This window comes from Rousettus aegyptiacus, unplaced genomic scaffold (assembly GCF_014176215.1).
Source record: "Rousettus aegyptiacus isolate mRouAeg1 unplaced genomic scaffold, mRouAeg1.p scaffold_m13_p_13, whole genome shotgun sequence".
In the NCBI taxonomy this organism is placed as follows: domain Eukaryota; kingdom Metazoa; phylum Chordata; class Mammalia; order Chiroptera; family Pteropodidae; genus Rousettus; species Rousettus aegyptiacus.
In genome coordinates, this window is record NW_023416288.1 from 31,374,448 (window position 1) to 31,392,569 (window position 18,122).

At 40.0% G+C, this 18,122-nt stretch overlaps 1 protein-coding gene across 9 annotated transcripts in view; it reads left to right on the forward strand.

Moving 5' to 3' along the window:
* The window catches only part of DNAH11 (dynein axonemal heavy chain 11), a 264,624-nt gene that overhangs the window by 137,800 nt on the left and 108,702 nt on the right, over positions 1-18,122 (forward strand). For 8 of the 9 annotated variants that reach the window (XM_016159541.2, XM_016159539.2, XM_016159542.2 and 5 more), the window contains 9 exons: positions 1,943-2,147; positions 4,761-4,926; positions 5,575-5,677; positions 7,030-7,269; positions 8,783-8,944; positions 9,213-9,406; positions 12,562-12,724; positions 13,644-13,767; positions 14,206-14,348. In XM_016159541.2, coding sequence (XP_016015027.2) covers positions 1,943-2,147; positions 4,761-4,926; positions 5,575-5,677; positions 7,030-7,269; positions 8,783-8,944; positions 9,213-9,406; positions 12,562-12,724; positions 13,644-13,767; positions 14,206-14,348 — 1,500 coding nt within the window. The remainder of the gene's footprint in view (positions 1-1,942; positions 2,148-4,760; positions 4,927-5,574; positions 5,678-7,029; positions 7,270-8,782; positions 8,945-9,212; positions 9,407-12,561; positions 12,725-13,643; positions 13,768-14,205; positions 14,349-18,122) is intronic. The other variant, XM_016159540.2, reaches the window with a different exon arrangement.

The window sequence follows — 18,122 nt, forward strand, 5'->3', positions numbered from 1 at the left end:
AGTAAGGGCTCTGACACGAAGCCATGTAGAAATGGGTGTTGGGAGGCGGCAACAATGTCTGCTCCATCTGCCTCGTCTATTTTGAAATCTCTGTTTTTGCTCAGTCTACGTAGACCTCACCTTCCTAGCCAACAAACATCATCTAGCAGGTTGAAAGGTGAGAATTCATAACCACCCAAAGGACAGAAACTGGTCTCACAAGGTTGATGCACATGATCAGGGATATCTTTTATGCAGCAGAGAAACTATCAGGACTTTTACACACAGTTTGTACCAAATGCGGTTGTTTGGTTAACAGCTTCTTCACACACTGGAAGAGAACCATACGGGCTCAGTAATCACAGCCAATACTAATGTTACATTCCTGTGTCAGGCCCTTTATTACATCACCTTACATAGATGAACTAACTTAATCCTTACAACTTTCTAAGTCATGGACAGTTACTACCCTTTTTACATATGGAGAAAAAAGAGAGATACCAAAAAATTAACGTGTCTGCAGCCCAGGCTCTCAAGTACGTTCCATGCAGTAGGTAAGGCAGCGTGAGGCTCTGGACAGACGTGGGTTTAAATCCAAGTCCCACGACTGACTGGTTCCCTGTGATCTCGGCAAAGTTGTTGATGTTCTCTAAGCATTACTTTCATCCTCTCTGAAATAACGATAATAACAAAACTCTTCTTATCGATTTGTTATGAGTATCATGTGGCATAATGCATAAATAGTGCCTAGCATAGTACCTATCACATGTTCAGTTCTCAGTAAGTATTAATTATTGGTATTAATTTGTAGAGAAAAGAGCTAATAGCCAAGATGACAACTAGCAGCAAGAAAGGAGGGAAAAATCTGTAAAAACAACTCAAATTTAAAAAGAGTCTCTATAGAGGAATATTTAATGTAGCATAGAACAGTCTGTACCTTTCAATAGGTATCATTGAAATAAAACAAAGTTCTAGAGTAAATGTTTATAATCATGAACATGATTCTGTATAATCTGTGAAGTGCTCAACATATACTGTGTATGTAGGGAAGAATGTTTTCCATTATAGAATTTGTGTGTTTGTCTAATGAACAATACAAACCCTGTAAGTCGTTTTTTATCCTCTTTTTAATGTGGCCATGAAGAAATGCAAGAAATTGTCAATTCTCTCTTAATTACTGTGCAGGACTCCGTTTCTGGCATATGTACATCTGCTACCCCTTTTCCCGATCTTATATGTTAGTCTGAGTTCCCTGAGACTGATTTTTTTTTTAATTTGTATTCTTTATTTTTTTATATTCCTGTAAGCTACCTCAAATTTTTTTGTGAATCAATGTATCTAAACAGCCAATTTTCAAAGCGGGAACATTGTTATAAAATTTGGTTAACAACAACGCATAGGTTTCAAATATGTTTTGGATTTGTGACTTTTCCACTCAAAGCCACTGTTTCCCCTAGACTGGTCTCCCCACTGGCTGAATCCCTGTAGTGTGGACCATGCAGAATCATTTTGCCACTTAATCTTACTAGGCCAAAGCATTGCAACTACCTTTCATTTATGCGAGGTTCGACTTGTCAAATGTTGTGTTAGCAACTGAAGAGTGGTGAACAGCTTCTTAAATGTTTACTGTATTCTCTCGTGTGTCTAACACAAGGTTGGGCAGAGTGTAAGTATTCTGTAATAGGCAGCCTTGAGTGCTGTTACTTAATATAGAAAATATAAATCAGTGGCTTATGCTGTGGCACTTTGATGGCACTTCCCAGTGACTCTCCTCAAGCTATGATTCTTGAACTCCGACGATTCTAAATGGAAAATTGAGATCTCCTACTGGTGTTAACTTTGACTAAGAATTCACTGGTCTCAATTCTAAAGTAACTATGTTGGTTCATATATAAAATTTCAAAACGCCTTTCTCTGACCTCTCTTTCATTCTATTTCCCACCCACTCCCCCCCCACCCCCAGAGAGTTCTGGTTCACACATCAGAGACAGCTCGTCTTAGATATTTCGTCGAGTTGTTGCTTGAGAAGGGCCAGCCACTGATGCTAGTAGGAAATGCCGGAGTGGGAAAAACCGTCTTCGTAGGCGACATGCTGGCAAGTCTCCCTGAGGATTACATAGTGTCCCGCGTGCCTTTCAACTACTACACCACTTCTGCAGCTCTGCAGAGTAAGTGTTTCCCCTGCTTACATGCCGGAAACGAGATCATGAACAGTCAGGGCCATCACGTGGAGCCCAAAGAGGAGATTGTCTTCTCTAGGTTTTAGACATTTTGTATAGGTCTCAGGTGGATTTTTACTTATTACCATTCTGGGTAAATGTGCTTTGTTCAGTTACTGTGGTTTTTATATCACTCGTGGCTTTATTTGGGTTATTTCTCTTTAGAATAGTAAAAATTTACATCAGTAAAAATGTACATCATTAGTGTCCATTGCTTTGCCTCTAAGCCATTGGGTTACTTTTAATCAATTTCATGGAGCCTTAGCAACATGAGGGTAGACTCAAGGAAGAGTGCCCTGGTTATCTTTTCAAGTCAAGGATTGATTCAGGGAAAATTCACTCAAACTGTTGATGAAATGACAGGCCATGAGATGTTAGCTAAGTCTTAGAAGAACTATAAGAAGAATTTTAAACTGCTGAATAAATGCTTCAGTGTAATCAAAAAAACCACACGATGTTGGCCATTCTGAGTTCAGAAGGGCAAGCAAAGTAGACTTGGGTAGTAGAAGAGAAATAGTATAAAGAGGTGATATTTGTAGGTCTGTCATTTGGTCCAGCAGAATAGTGGGGTTACATTGTCAGGGGTGGGGCCAGCAAAACCACCTGTCTAGTAGTTTATAAAACCTGTCGAGTTATCCCAAATGTGGTTTCTATGTTGTGAGTGTGCATGGGTGTGTGTTGTTGTATTTTCTTAGCTAATATCAGTGGAGATTAATAATAAATTTTATTACTCACTGACATCATTAACTCAGACAAGAGTGATTTTTCTGTAATCTTTCTTAATCAAGTTTGTCTTCCCTGTCTTTGTGAATGAATCTACTTAGCAGTATTTCATTCATTTCTTTTAGCAAATATATGTTATTTATCTACTTTTTCCCATGTATTGTGTCCAGTACATGTTTTTCATTCACAGACACAAAAGAAGGGATCACTTTATCACTTGTAAATGGAAGATTAGGGATGTAATTCAATAGTTGAACAAAGTACTTGACTTTGGTATGAGTTTATCATGCTAATTCCCGAGAAGGACACAGGCATGAATAAGATTTAGAGATTGCCTATTAGCATGAGGAATCTAAAGAGCCTTTTCTAAAGAGAGTTCGGATTTTAGACCTTTGTGTGGTATGCAGGCAGAAATGGGATTTGGGATATAAGAATCAGCTTAAGCAAACACATGAAATTGAAAATTGTGGGACACATTCAATTAATTGAATCTCTAAGTTGACTGACGCACAGTGATGAGGTACAAGTAAGGGAGGAGTCGTAGGTTGGAGTTATGCTATGGATTGAGTGCCCTTCTGTCAAGTTTGCCAGACCGAAGGGATTTCTTGGACTGAGGACTTTTAGTGCTAAAACTGGAATAGTCCCAGGAACCCAGGGTTGGTTGGAGAGAGAGAGAGAGAGCTGAGGTGCAAGCTGAAGAGAATGTATTTCATTTGGTAGGAAATGGTGAGCCATTGATGGGGAACAAGAAACTGACAAGATACAAGCTATACTTTAGGAGGAGAAGTCTGAAGTGGGGAGACCAGCCCCCCTGAGTAATGTACTAGCTGAATGTAATGTTGCTCTGAACTAGAATTGTGGAGGGAGGCCAAAAGGGAGAGACATGAAGAACCATTTATAGGCTGTGGTTGAGCAGATCAGGGACCAGGAGAGACAGATTATGTTGAGGCTTTGCATCTGGCTGAGTAGGAGAGTGTTGATCCCATAAACGAGCGCAGAAGGCAAAAAGGAAAAGGTGCCTTTGAGTGGGGAAAGAGGCATATTTGGTGTTGGCCAAACATCTAGGAACCAATGGCTGATAGAAACTAATGCCCAGCAAGCATCTGGAAATGCAGGTCGCAGCTTGAAAGAGGTGTTTGTTAATTTTTTCATTATATTCTTCTTCGTTCATACATTCATTCGTTTATTTAACAAATTTCTTGTGGTTGTCATCAGGAGCACAGCAACATGATATAGTTCCTTGTCCTTAAGCTATTTATAGTTCCACAAGTAATTAGATACTGTATCTCAGGCACACATTCTTCAGGATTTTCTGCACTCATGATTTTTCTCTCAGACATATCAACACGAAGTCATACAGGCATATGAAGAAATGTAAATTGATATGCTTGAAAGATAGTGTCTGCATACAGTATCTTCTTACACTTATGCACTCCGATGTCTCGAGCTGTCCCTGGATGCTTGTGCAAGGGCAGCATGGAAGGGCTGGGAGGTCAGGCTGTGCCTGGATGGGCAGTGGGCCAAGCATCGTGCTGGGTACGGGGAGGAAGGAGCTCAGATCAGCAGTGGGTTTGTCTCAGATGGGCTATCGAGCTGCAGACGTTGACTGTCCAGGAAAGGACAGGCAAGAGGAGCTCTGGAAGCAGGAGGGGGGTTGGTCGGAGAGCCTCACACGGAAGGAGGTGTCCAGAGACATGGCTCTGGTATTAAACTGCAGAGGTGATGGTTGAAGCCAAAGAGTGGGCGAAATGGGCAGCAGATGAGGAAAAATAATGAGGGACACAGGACAGAAGGTCACATTTTACCTGACTGGCGGACAGAATTAATTATTTGTTTCAGGAATCCTTGAGAAACCTCTAGAGAAAAAAGCTGGTCGTAACTATGGTCCAGGAGGAACTAAAAAATTGGTTTATTTTATCGATGACATGAATGTTCCCGAAGTGGACTCGTATGGCACTGTTCAGCCCCACGCTCTGATTCGTCAGCACATCGATTATGGACACTGGTAAGCGATTCTCTGTATTTTATTCTCTATGAAATATTATTATCATTATTATTATTAATTATCGATAAACATTTAAAACTAGAATAACCCAAATTTTCTTCTGAGGAACATTTTCTGTGATACCTTTGGGTTTCACTTTGCATTCTCTTTCATAAATAGAATCGATTGTATCTAGCGAAGAATTGGATTGAAAAGTATCTTAGAAACATAATCTGTCCAGTTTAAGTATTAAATTCTTTAAGACATTAACTCACACTGAATTCCTTAGAGAGGCTCAACCTGGGACGTGACCATCTGGTAATCCTGGGCGCTGCAGTCTGCGAACTCTGCTGTTAGCTCGAGGGAGAACCCCCAGCCTGGCTGTGGGTAGTATCTAACCAGAAACAGAGTCACACGAGAATCAATAAGCAGTAATATACGTATTGATTCGGCTCCCGTTGTTGATTCTGGCATCAAAGGAGCTATGTAGCCTTCAGTTCTGAGCTTTTATCCTTACACCTCTGAGACAAGGCTAACAAGCTTAACATCACAGAGTGATTTTAAAGATCAAAGGAGACAATCGGTGATGAGACCTTTTATGAACTGGTGGATTTTGTTGTGCTGTCAACTTCAGTCTTTGGATTTAAGGCTCTGTTTTCTCTCTCTCAGGTACGATAGGCAGAAGGTGATGCTTAAGGAAATCCGCAACTGTCAGTATGTGACCTGCATGAATCCAATGGTGGGCAGTTTCACAGTCAATCCTAGGCTACAGGTAGGGTGTTGAGTACTGCTCTCTCACAGGTGGCCCCTAAATATAATGCTGACACATGGTAGGTTTTGATTCCTGGTGCTTTTCAGTACAGATTAGGGTTCCTGCTAGAATTTGGTTAAGTATGTAAGCTTTTTTTTTTTTTAATCAATAGACTTTATTTTTTAAGGCAGCTTTAGGTTTACAAACTGTTTCAGCAGCTTTAGCTGAAAGTATAGAGTTCGCATACACTCTCTCACCCCCCTGCCTTATTTTACTCTATTATAAACACCTTACATTGTTACAGTTGATGAGCCAATATTTGATAAGTTGTTATTAACTGAAGTCTAAAGTTTACATTAGGGTTTATTTAGTCTTTGTGTTGTACGTTCTACGGGGCTCGACAAATGAATAAGGACAGGTATCCACCACTAAAGCATCATAAGGAGTAGTTTCACTGCCCTAAAAATCCCCTGTGCTCCACCTGTTCATCCCCCTCCCTGATGAATCCCTGGCAGCCACTAATCCTTTTACTGTCTCCCAAGTTTTGCCTTTTGCAGAATGTCATGTAGTTGGAATCATACAGTATGTAGCCTTGTCAGACTGGCTCCTTTCACTTAGCTTAAATATGCATTTAAGGTTCTCTGTTTTTCCATGGCTTGATAGCTTGTTTTATTTATTTATTTATTTATTTGTCTATTTCTCTATTTGTTTATTTATTTATTTTTATCACTGAATCATAATCATTGTAGGGATGTATCAGTTTGTTGATCCAGTCACTTATGGAGGACACCTTGGTTGTTTCCACATTTTGGCAGTTATACACTCCTATAAATATTTATGCGCAGGTTTTTCGTGTGCACATAACTTTAAAAATAATAACCACCGCCAACATCCATACACCAGCATGCAATACTAAATGTTACTTACTCACCTGAAGTCAGCTGGGGGTTGGCTAGGTGACTAATGATCTCGGATGGGCTCATTCACATGTCTGGGAGTTACTGTCTGTCAGCTAATCTAGGGTGGCCTGGGCTGGAGTTATTGGGACAACCGTGACTCTGCTTCATGGGTCCCTCGTCCATTAGCAGGCTTGTAGAATTTATGGCAATGGTAGAACCTTAAGAGAGTGTGTGGAAACACAAAGCCTCTGACAGTGACTGTCACGTTGTCACTTCTATCTCATTCCGTTGGCTCAGCCAATTCATACAGACGGGCCCAGAGTCAGAGTGGGTGGCACTACAGAGTTAAATGGCAATGGGCGTGGATACAGATGGGAACAGAAAAATAGGCCTTTTTTTTTTTTTTTTGCTATCTACTGATCTGGCACCATTACAACTCTTATTTTATTCAACTCTACTTGTTTTTCTTTGTAGAGACATTTCACAGTGTTTGCATTCAACTTTCCGTCCTTGGATGCACTGAACACCATCTATAGCCAAATCCTCAGTTTCCATTTTCAGCAGCAAGCGTTTAGTCCGTCAGTTCTCAGGATCGGCCCCACGCTGATTCAGGCAACGCTCACGTTCCACCAGATGATGACCCAGAGCTTCCTGCCCACGGCTGTTAAGTTCCACTACCTCTTCAATCTGAGAGACCTGTCGAACGTCTTCCAGGTGCTCTGATGGCCCTCTGTTATGAGACTGGGGCTGGCGCGGAGGAACGATTCTAGTAATAGTATGGCATTCAATCATAGAGCTTAGTTTAAAACTGGGCTGCATACTTGGTATGTGTTCTTCCGTTTTACACCATAAACTTCTCTATGAACTAAGTATGGCAGATTTGTTATTCCCGTGTTATCACTGAGAGTGGTACTTCCTATCAGGTTGCTTAGAGACAGCAGCAGAAGCAGGAAGCCCAGATTCCCTATTTCGTTTATTCCATGTAAATATTTGAGTGCTTTGTTTTGTGCCAAGTAAGAGGGGTAATTTGCCTTTTTTTTTTTTTTTCACATTCATGTGCTACAATTTTTAGACACACATCAAGAGAAGTTAAAATTCCTTAAATTGCTAGATTATTTTAGTTTGACATTGACACTTGTACCTTGGTTACCTGGTGGAAGGACAGTGCGTATGTATTTGATTTAGAAAGGAAACTCCAAAGAGGCAATTTAAAACCTGGAATTATTTAAAAGTCCAACTAATAGTTTCTATGCTGTATGGTAAAAGTAGTTGGAAAGTTATTTAAAGTTCTTTTATGAGAGAGGTGGAAAATTTCATGGGATTTCTTTACTTATATTTGGAGGCTTTTGTTTCTTTATCTTTTTATAACCTTCTTTCCTAAATCACTCCACAACTGCCTCAAAACTGTAACACTGCATTATACAATGGCTTCCTGAGAATGCAGATAATTCCTTTTCATCTTTATATTTCTAGCATATGCTTGAAAGACCGTGCTCAATAAAGTGTTGTTTAAAGGCAGATTTTCAGTCTTAGAAGAAAAAGAAAGGAAGGCCGTAGCTGACGTAGGCGAGAGGCCTGTCTGTTCACCATTCTTATCTAGTCTGTCAGCTGCACCTGACATGCCCAGATTAGCCTTTTGCAGCTAATTCTTTACAACTCCCTTGATGTTCTGAGCACAGAGCAAGCTGACCCTCTCCATGAGGAGTGGATCTGTATGAATACAAGACATCGAAGAGCAGTGTTGAGGGAGAGTCGGGGTCAAAACGTTTTGGTGCTAGTACTCACAAAGTGTGAATTCAGGCAGTTTACTTTTGGCATCACATACTCCATCTGTGAAATGAAAGAGATGAACTGATATCAAAAAATTTCCAAATTAAAAAAAATCATCCCATGACTTTCACGTTAGTTGTTTATACTTTGGTTTTGGAAAATTAATCTGTTGGAAAACTTAATAGACCCAAATTCTTAGGTGCAGTATTTAGTTCCTGGGCTGACTCTTGAAATAGTTTTAGCTGCATTCCAAAAAATAAGTATAATGATAATAAATTTTTTAAATGTTGCTTATCAGAGAGTAAAACTACTAATGTGTATGTACTACTATTTATAATATTTCTTTAAACTCATCAAATTGCACAGTTCAGTACACAGTTAAAGACAATGTTAAAGGAAAATATTATCTTGGAATGTCATTAACTTCTGAATTTTTAATTTTTCCTATTCTTCGAAGGGAATTTTATTTGCTTCTCCTGAATGTTTAAAGGGTTCAAATGACTTAATACGCTTATGGCTTCATGAATCTTCTCGCGTTTATGGAGATAAGCTGATAGACATGAAGGATTGTGATTTGTTTCAGAAAAAATTGCTGGAAACGGCTTATAAATATTTCGAAGTAAGTTTTGAATGTTAGAGGTCGCTGTTTGCTTTGGCATTAATTGTGTAGGGGCAGAAGTTAGATATGGGTGTGAATAAATTGTGCAAATGCTTAGCTTGCTCAAATAGCTGTGATTCCAGAATGTACTTGGTGTGTGCTTGGGAACATCCCATCCAGGTACCCGTGGATTGATGTGAAAGCTTTATCCGCGACAGGCCACTCTGCCCCGAGATGAATCGTTCCGGAGGGTTGACATGACCATATTTTTTCTTTTCGCTTCCTGCAGGGTGTAGACAGTCGTGTGCTACTTCAACAGCCCCTCGTCTATTGCCACTTCGCTAATGGTGGGGAAGACCCGTGTTATATGCCAGTCAAGGACTGGAAGGTGCTGAAGACAATTCTTACAGAGACATTAGACAACTACAATGAACTGAATGCTGCCATGCACCTGGTTTTATTTGAGGATGCCATGCAACATGTGTGAGTTGGCTAGGCATGATCCTTTTTTACAAAGTAGAAATGGCTAGATATCTACGATTGTTGTTTTTCAATAGATTGTACTAAGCACCCTGAACTATCAGTTTTTATCTATTGTTTGCCCTACAATATAAAACTATAGTGTCTCTATTAATTATGTCGCAATCTTAATAATGTCTTACATAGGTACATGCCTTTCTGAAGCATCATCACAGCCATTTTCCTGTAGCCCTGTTAGGTAGAATATTAAGAAAGACGATAAGTGACTCATGCAAAGATATAAAGTTCACAAGCAGCAGAGACCAGAAGGACTCAAACTGATTTTCGTGGATTAAGCATGTTTATTAAATGCCTGCCGAGTGCTAAACAGGAACTTTACCAGCCTATTCAGTACCTGTGTGCAACTTAGGAAAGGGGGAGGGCTATGTTTCCTCGGCAGACAATTGGAGAAAGGCCCCATTCTGGTATAGTGTTTGGCTGGCATGGCTGTCACTAGACTGGACGTCTCATACCGTGCACAGATTATGCAACCATCTGTAGCACCCCTGCTGTCAGATACTGTTCTAGGTACTGAGGATAGAGCAGCAAGCAAGACCGTCCAATCCCTTCTTTTGTCGAACTTGTATTTTAGTGATTCCTATGGATATTTATAAGGATCCTAATAACGCGTCAGAAACATATCAGAAAGTAATGTTAGGCTGAGGAACTGGGTATCTATGTGAGGAGGTGATATTTAAAGTGAGGTCAAAATGATAAGCAGGGTCTAGGCGTGGAAAGAGCTGGAGGAAGAGCATTCTAGGTGAGAGCAGATTGCATGCGGCAGATTTCAAGAGAGTTAGCATGGCTGCCGCACGTAGAAGAAGTGGGGAGAGCAGTATACGACAAGGATGGAGGGGCAGGAATGGGCCTTACCTAGACAGGGCACTTCCTTGTAACCAGAGGAAGACATTTCAGTTATATTCCAAGTTCAGGGAGAAGCTTTGGGACGGATTTCAGCATAAGAACAACACGATTTATCGAATAGTCTAAGCAGCTTGTCGTTGCTGCTGCTGTGTGGGAAGCCGACTGCATCCTCGCATCCCATACTGCCCTAGTCACTATCATGCCTCCCTGGCTAGTATTAGTGCACTACAGCTGCTGTAATAAAATGCCCCAGTCCGAGTGGTTTAGGAAAGCAGGTATGTATTGTCTCACAGGTCTGGAGGCAAGAAATCTGAAATCAAGGTGTCAGAAAGGCCATGCTCCCTCTGAAGGTGCTGCTAAGGATCTGTTCCAGAATTTTCTCCTAGCTTCTGGTCGTTCCTTGGCTTGTGGCAGCTTAACTCCAGTCCTCGCATGGCATCTTCCCTCTGTGCTGTCTGTGTCCAAATTTCTCCTCTTTATACGGACACCAGTTATATTGGATGTGGGGCCCGCCCTTCTTTAGAATGATATCTGAACCAAGTACAATGACCCCATTTCCACATCTTATATTCAGACGTACTTGGGGTTAGGACTTCAATATATGAATTTGAGGGGACACCATTCAATTAATAACACTGGCCTTTTTACTAAGTGACATTTGGGCAAAGTAAAATAATGAAATCATGATTAAAAAATCAAGAGGGAAAGAAGTATGTGAGGAAGGAAATCTAAACAGATGGAAAAATGTGGGGAATTCAATTTTTAAGAGATTTACTCTGTAAAATATTTAGCCCAACTGTCTTAAGACAAACTTTAGAGGTCTCCTCATTATCAGTTATAAGCCTGTTAAGTATTTTATTGATACCTTTGCAGTCACAACCCTCTGATTACACAGTTTTAGTTAGAATCAACGACCACAGAGTTAAGTGAATGTTAGCGACACTGATTTTGGTCGGGTTAGTGTGTACTGTGTGGGAAAGTCACAGCTCAGCTGAAAGAGCCCTCTTGTTGCCTCAGAGGGAAGGCGCCTTCCCTTATAATCCTTCATTCAACATGGAGTTCTCAGTGGCCTAAAAAGGAAGGCTGTTCTTTGATCAGGGATTATGAGCTAGAAGCTGATTTCCTCAGTGTTAGAGATGATTTCAGAGCATGTCCTTGACGGCTGTGGAAAGGGACTTTGCCGCTTAGAGAATCTCGTGAGGTTACAAACCTCAGAGCATACATTAAGATGAGATGAAAACCCTGCTTTGTAACTTGGGGTTTCACTCGTGCCAGAGGAATTGTACGGCTTTTCCCGAGGTGGTTTTATTGTGTGATTATGTAAAGTAAAATGTAACAAGATGGCTGAGCTTGTAAAAATAACCTGTCTCTTTAAGTCATTGCAGGTTTTCAGGAAGTGCTCGCACACACTGGTCCTAGTATAAGTGACCTCAAGTTCATTTGTTCAAGAAGTGCTTTCTAAAAGCCATCTACAAGGATCATTCAGGGCCTGAAGTTCAAATTCACTTCAGAAAAGCAACCCAGAGCAAACACAATGCTGCTGTCCAATAGTTTTTGTTTTGCATTTGCGCCTCCATATGCTTATGTTTTGTTACTTTTCTTAATATTTATAACATAATAATGAAATATTTCTTGAATCAAACCCATATTTAGATTGTGTTAAAACCAACTTATTCCTGATTATAAAGGGTAGGAAGCATAAGCATTCAGAATCTCTTTGATAGCATAGAACAAGGAATGATTTCACGAAATTTTCTCTAGTGCTTGAGGCACAGGGAAAGCTTCAGTGCAAAGGAAGTAAGAATCAGACAAAGAGGTGAGTGTTCAATCTGCGTGAAGTAAGTCGCGTGTGAGATGTCTGGTGGTCTACACAGATCCAATCTTTCCCATATATTTCTACAGCAAAGGTTTCTGGCACAAAGACACTCTCCTTTTGCTATCATTGTTCATGGATGTCGATGTGAAGTTGGGCTCTTTCTTGCTAAGCAAAAAACTCGAAGCTTAGATAAAAGGCCTTAGACATGTTTTCTTTCTTGAGTTTTGGTCGAGAGTAATAAAGTAATAAGAGAGTCCACGATGTTATTAGCATAGGACAGTTTGTTAGGCAAGCAAACTGTATCTGCAGAGGCAGATACGGGCAGCATCTTTGATGGGAAGCAGAGGAACAAAGACTAAAGGTCTGAAATGAAAACTGGAATTTAGTATCTGTCTGAAAAATGAGTTCACGGTGCAGCAGGCGCATCTTCTCTCTCCAGGTGTCGTATCAGTCGAGTCCTCCAGTCCCCTCAGGGTTATGCCCTCTTGATCGGAGTGGGTGGCAGCGGCAAGCAGAGCTTGTCCCGGCTGGCAGCTTACATGTGCAGCCTCGAGGTCTTCCAGATCACTCTGACCGAAGGCTTCGGAATCCAAGAACTGCAGGCAAGTAAAGGTGATCGGCCCTCCTTCTCCCATTCCGCCTGGCAAATCAGTAATGCGCACATGTCAGCTCTGTCTCTCGGATGTGGCCAAGGCCTCCCCAGCCACAGGGAGGATTTAGTTATGTTTGGCTGCTGCTCCTTCATGGTCAAATTAGTAATAATAAATTTCTATAAATATTTATAGGTATATAAGCATCAAGAGTATAGTCCTGGCTCAGAAAATACTTTATTAAATACTTGCTTACACAGATACGTTTCTTACTTTGCATTGACCACACCTAGTATTCAACACCATTAGTATTCCTATATGATAGAACGAAGATTCTGCCTTAACAAGTGCGAATAGATCCCTTCTGCTTTGGATAAGATTATGAAAACAATCAAGAAACTCATGTGTTTATAATATTTTGCTTTTTAATCACAACAGTACTTAACAAATAATAAGAGTCTGTAGCAAATGCTATTTTAAACCAGAAATTTAAAAAACAAAAAAACAAAAATCACAGGATTTCAGTATTACTAAACAAAACCAAATAAATAATCAAACAGTGTTTTCAATGAAGTAGTTGTTTAAAGGAGCAGAAACGTCTTTTCACTGCATCGCTTGCCAGAGGCATCACCGAATTAATTTCCACTCTATTAGAAGGGAGTTAGTTGTTCAGCAGCTGCCCGTTTTTATCCCCGTGCTCCATTAAACCACAGAACTGACACTCATCCTTCTATGCCAGAAATGGTGGTGATGTCATGCTGTTAGCCCCCATAGCGGGGTGCTGGGAGGAAAGAATATGTAAACAGACGGCGAGAACGCTATGCAGCTCTCACGTTACAGCTACTCAGTTCCTGCCCGCGCTCGTGTGCGTACGCCCAACGTCGCGTCAGCATTTTAACGAAACATGAATGATGGCCTCCTTTTCTTACAGGTAGATCTTGCCAACTTGTACATCAGAACTGGAGCCAAGAACATGCCCACTGTGTTTCTGCTGACAGATGCCCAGGTTCTAGATGAGAGCTTTCTCGTGCTGATTAATGACTTGCTGGCATCAGGTGATTTAACCAGCACAGTTCTTGAAAGATCTTCCCCGATGACAAATTATCTGTAGTTTCAGTGAACTTTAAAGAGAGATAATTTGTCTTTGAGATGTTTGCTGGGGCAGTCTTTGGGAAGAAACCTATAAACCCAACTAATTTGAGGTGTATTGCTTTCTTAGTCTGCTTATGGATGTGAGGTGACTTGGAAGGGCGTTCAGTGAAGTAAATGTTATTCCTGCGTGCACAAGTTTAGCGGGTGTGTTCATCATACTTGTCCTCCATGTATTGTGTGTCTTGTAAATGCAAAAAAGGAAAAATGGCATTTCTGATTTCAAAGTCTTGCTTTATATTTAAGGAGCACTTTGTATTGTAAAGCATTTCAAGCATTGGGTCATATCTAAAACTTAAATTTGTGAGGTCTTGTAGTAATGCTACTCATTCCTTTGGGGGCAGGAGAAATCCTGGATCTCTTCAGTGATGAAGATGTAGACAAGATAATTTCTGGAATTCGCAATGAAGTTCGTGCTCTGGGCTTGGTGGACTCCAGAGAAAATTGTTGGCAGTTCTTTTTGGCCAGAGTGCGACTACAGCTCAAAGTAAGAAATGTTTGTCTTGCGCATTATTTAAAACTAGCTCTTGGGACTATGATATGGTTCTATTTTGGGATTCATATCATGAGTTTGAATTTCAGGAAGTGAATTATGTCAGCACTTTGGGGTGAGTAATTTAGGTGTATTACTCAGATGATCTGGGGCTCGACCCCAGGTTTTTCTCCATAGACTACTCTCTGCTTCGGTGAAGCTGATAGGAATAGAATATAACCAATAACAGCAGCCGTAAAGATCGAGTATCATAACAAAACAAGAAACACTTTCAAACTCATGGCGGAATGCCAATTTAAGGAAAATGTAAGCTTCCTAGTATAAAAATGGTTAGTATCCTAGGAAAGTTACTGCTTTACTACTTCTAGTATTCCATACCTGTCAAGTGAGTAACAGGCTCTGGGGATCTGAAAGATTCTGCCTGAAGTACGCCGGAAAGGGGATGAGGCAGCGACATTAGTCATGAATATGCCTCTGCTTGGATGTGTAGAGTAATTGTAAGGTTCTCCTCCACCCCACAATGTCAGGTTCCACATCAATCTTACTGAGCAATTCCAGGCTGAGGTTCGAAGATCAGAATTTATGATTCAGTTTCCCAAAGAGTTTTCTTCCCATCAAAAATGTGATTAAAAGAATGTTTGCCAGGTTGTAACAAGACCAGGGATTTCTTCCTGTTCCATGGTGATATATTTGGATCAAATTTTCTTTATGAAATGGAAAAACAAGTACAATGATAAGATTTGAGGTGGTAATGTTATAAATCACTGACTGTCAAAGTCTGTTTCTCAGAGCAACAAAATCAACATCACCCAGAACTTTTTTAAAATGTGGATTCTCCGGTTCCACTCTAGACCACTTCAATCAGAAACACTGAGTGGGACCCAGCAATCTCAGTTTTAACAAGGTCTTCAGGTGATTCTGAGACATGCTGGAAGTTGGAGATCTGTTGTTTAAAATAATGCTAAAATAAACGTTCTTTATGTATATCTTTTATACACGACTTTGCTTGCTTCTGTAGGATAAGTTCCTAGAAGAATTGCTAGGTTCAACAGTTAGAGCTTACAGTGGTTTTAAAATATGCCTGCCAATTCTTTGATGTTGGTCTTACAGGTGGGTCTGGGTCCGGGTCCAGTCTCCTTGAATCTGGGTGGGTTCACAACTGCTGTAGCTGTCAGAGTATAGCATGGCAGAATTGGTGCTGGGTCTCTGAGGCCAAGTCAAAAAGGACCCACTTTTCCATTGAATTTTGTACATGGTTCTGTTTATAAGTAGTGTATGTATATTAACCTATTAGTCTTATATATGTCTCATATGTTTCCTGTTCTGTCATTTATCTTTAAAAGTACAGATGATATATATTTGCTCATTTATAATTTTAAAGGTTTTAAAAGTTTTTATGTTAGATTGATCAGCATTTCCCTTTATAGATTTGGGGTTTCTTATAAATTTAGGGTAGTTTTTTTTCTACCTAAGGTTATAAAACTTCGCTAGAAGCAGTTGGGATTCAAGTGGGTGAAAAATAAGAATATCTAAGAACAGTTCCTTAAAGCTTCCCACATCACTGAGTCCAGACTAGCTCAGTAATCCCCTTATAGGTCCCGCTTTCCAATCTCCCTTCTGCCAGCACACCTCCTGATGCTGCCGGCCTCATAATTACAAGATGAGTGCTGTGGAGTCTGTGTTTCAGGCAGAACAAAGACTTAGGGCTCTCTATATCAGCGAACCGAAGCTTCCCCCTAAACCCCTAAGTTGATGTCCTAATGGCCACAAGTGTGTCACATGCCACCTCTAGCTACCAGGGAGACTGGGGAAGTGAATATTTGATCTTGTCACATGACCTTTATGAATAAAATTGGAAGTAGATTTCTGAATACCAGCACTATCAGTCAGTCATTCCAGTAACTGTGTGCTTCGCACTATATGTTTAAAACTTTAGTACATCTGGAATATATTTTTATATATGGTAAAGAGTGAGCTGAGAAGTTTCAGGTTATTTTTTTTCCAAGAAGGTATCTTTTTTATCTTAATGCCATGTATTTCTTTCTTACCGATTTGAAGTACCATTATTGTTTATTATATGCCAAATAGCCATACTAAGTGGGTCTTTGTCTAGATCCTCTTTACTACTGATCCCAGCCCGTACTATGTAAATTATTAAAGTTTCATTGTGCATTTTTATATCTAATATCTAATTGCTCTGTCTTGTCTAGTTTTTCTTTGTTTTCAAATGCTTATATGTCCGGATAAACATCAGAATCATTTTGTCAAATTTTAAACATATTGCCTTTTAATTTTGATTGAAATTATGCTAAATGCTAATTTTATATTATGGAGAATTTAATTTTTATTATATAAAGTATTTTCTTTTGTAAAAGGAATATTTCTTTCATAAGGTTTTCTGATGGTGTATTATTTGTATATAGGAGAGCTATTGATTTTTAATTTTATAACCAGCTACCTTACTGCCACCCTGATAGTTTCTGTTAGTTGGTTGATATCAGATAGCCTGCAGATAACATTCTGTCTTTCCTAATATTCTACTTACCTGCCCTTCTCCTTTGCTGCATGGGTAAATCTTCAGAAGAATATTAAATAATTAATGGCAATATTGGGGATTTTGATTTTTACATTAACAAAGATATTTCTAACATTAATTATTCAGTCTTATGTTGGCTTTCAATTCAGGATATATATCTTGTTAAGAAAGTCTCTACCTGTTAAATTCCTTTTTAGCGTCTATTGAGATAATCGTATGGTTTTTTTCCTGGAGTTTACTGATAGTCATAGAGCACAGATCGATGTACAAAAGTTTTACATTTTTTAATTGTTAAATCCATCAGTTGTTACCTGCACCTGTTTCCTTCGATCTGTGCTTAGACAGGTTTTTTTTGTTTTGCTTTGCTCTTTTAATGTTAAGGAAGAAGAGAATATCTCCCTCAACTATTCCTGATTCTTCTTGGCCTTGACACTTAGTTTGCTGCATCATGAGAAAGGTTTAGTGGCCAGCATAGGGCGTTAATCATGTGTAGGTCTGAACACCTGTCATCTGATTTCATTGTTAAACAAGTTTATGAAGTAGAGGTTGCTGCTGTAACTTTATATGTGAGTCTTGAAGAGCTTAAGGCCACAGAGCCAGTGAAATTGGGGTTTGAACCCGGATCTGTATCACTCTAAAGTCCACGGAGAAATAATATGGCATAAAAATGGGTCATTTTTTAGCTAGAATATGGCGGCTTCTTTCTCTTCAGTCTATGTATATTACCCTCAAATCCTAGGAATTTTTAAAGAATTCTGGATTGCTTTATGTTAGTTTCATACATCACAATGTTCACCAGCATGTACTAAATACTCAGAATTTCTGACCAGCTGATACTTCCTCTGTGTGTGTTCCTAGCTGGGCAACATGGGAAGCTAAATGTGTTACGAGGGTTGGTGAGCACACCTGGCAGGTCAAGCTAAATGAAGTGAAGTTGCCACCCCATTACCCATGCTCACCACCCAAAGCCAGCCCCCGTTTGGGATGCAGGGCAGTGAGTACCTGTTAGCATGCAAAATGTGACTCGTGACTCCCATTGGACAGTTCCCATTAACCATGATCAGATGTGTGTCCTTGGGTTGCCGGAAATAAACCAATGAATAAAGCCAAGTGCTTTCTCTACTTCACATTTGTATATGTGCATCTTCTCCTAACGTGATTCTCATCTTGCAGCTAGCACTTTCATCTCTCTTCCTGACGTTAGTTAACCCCAAAACTTTCTTTCTTGCCTT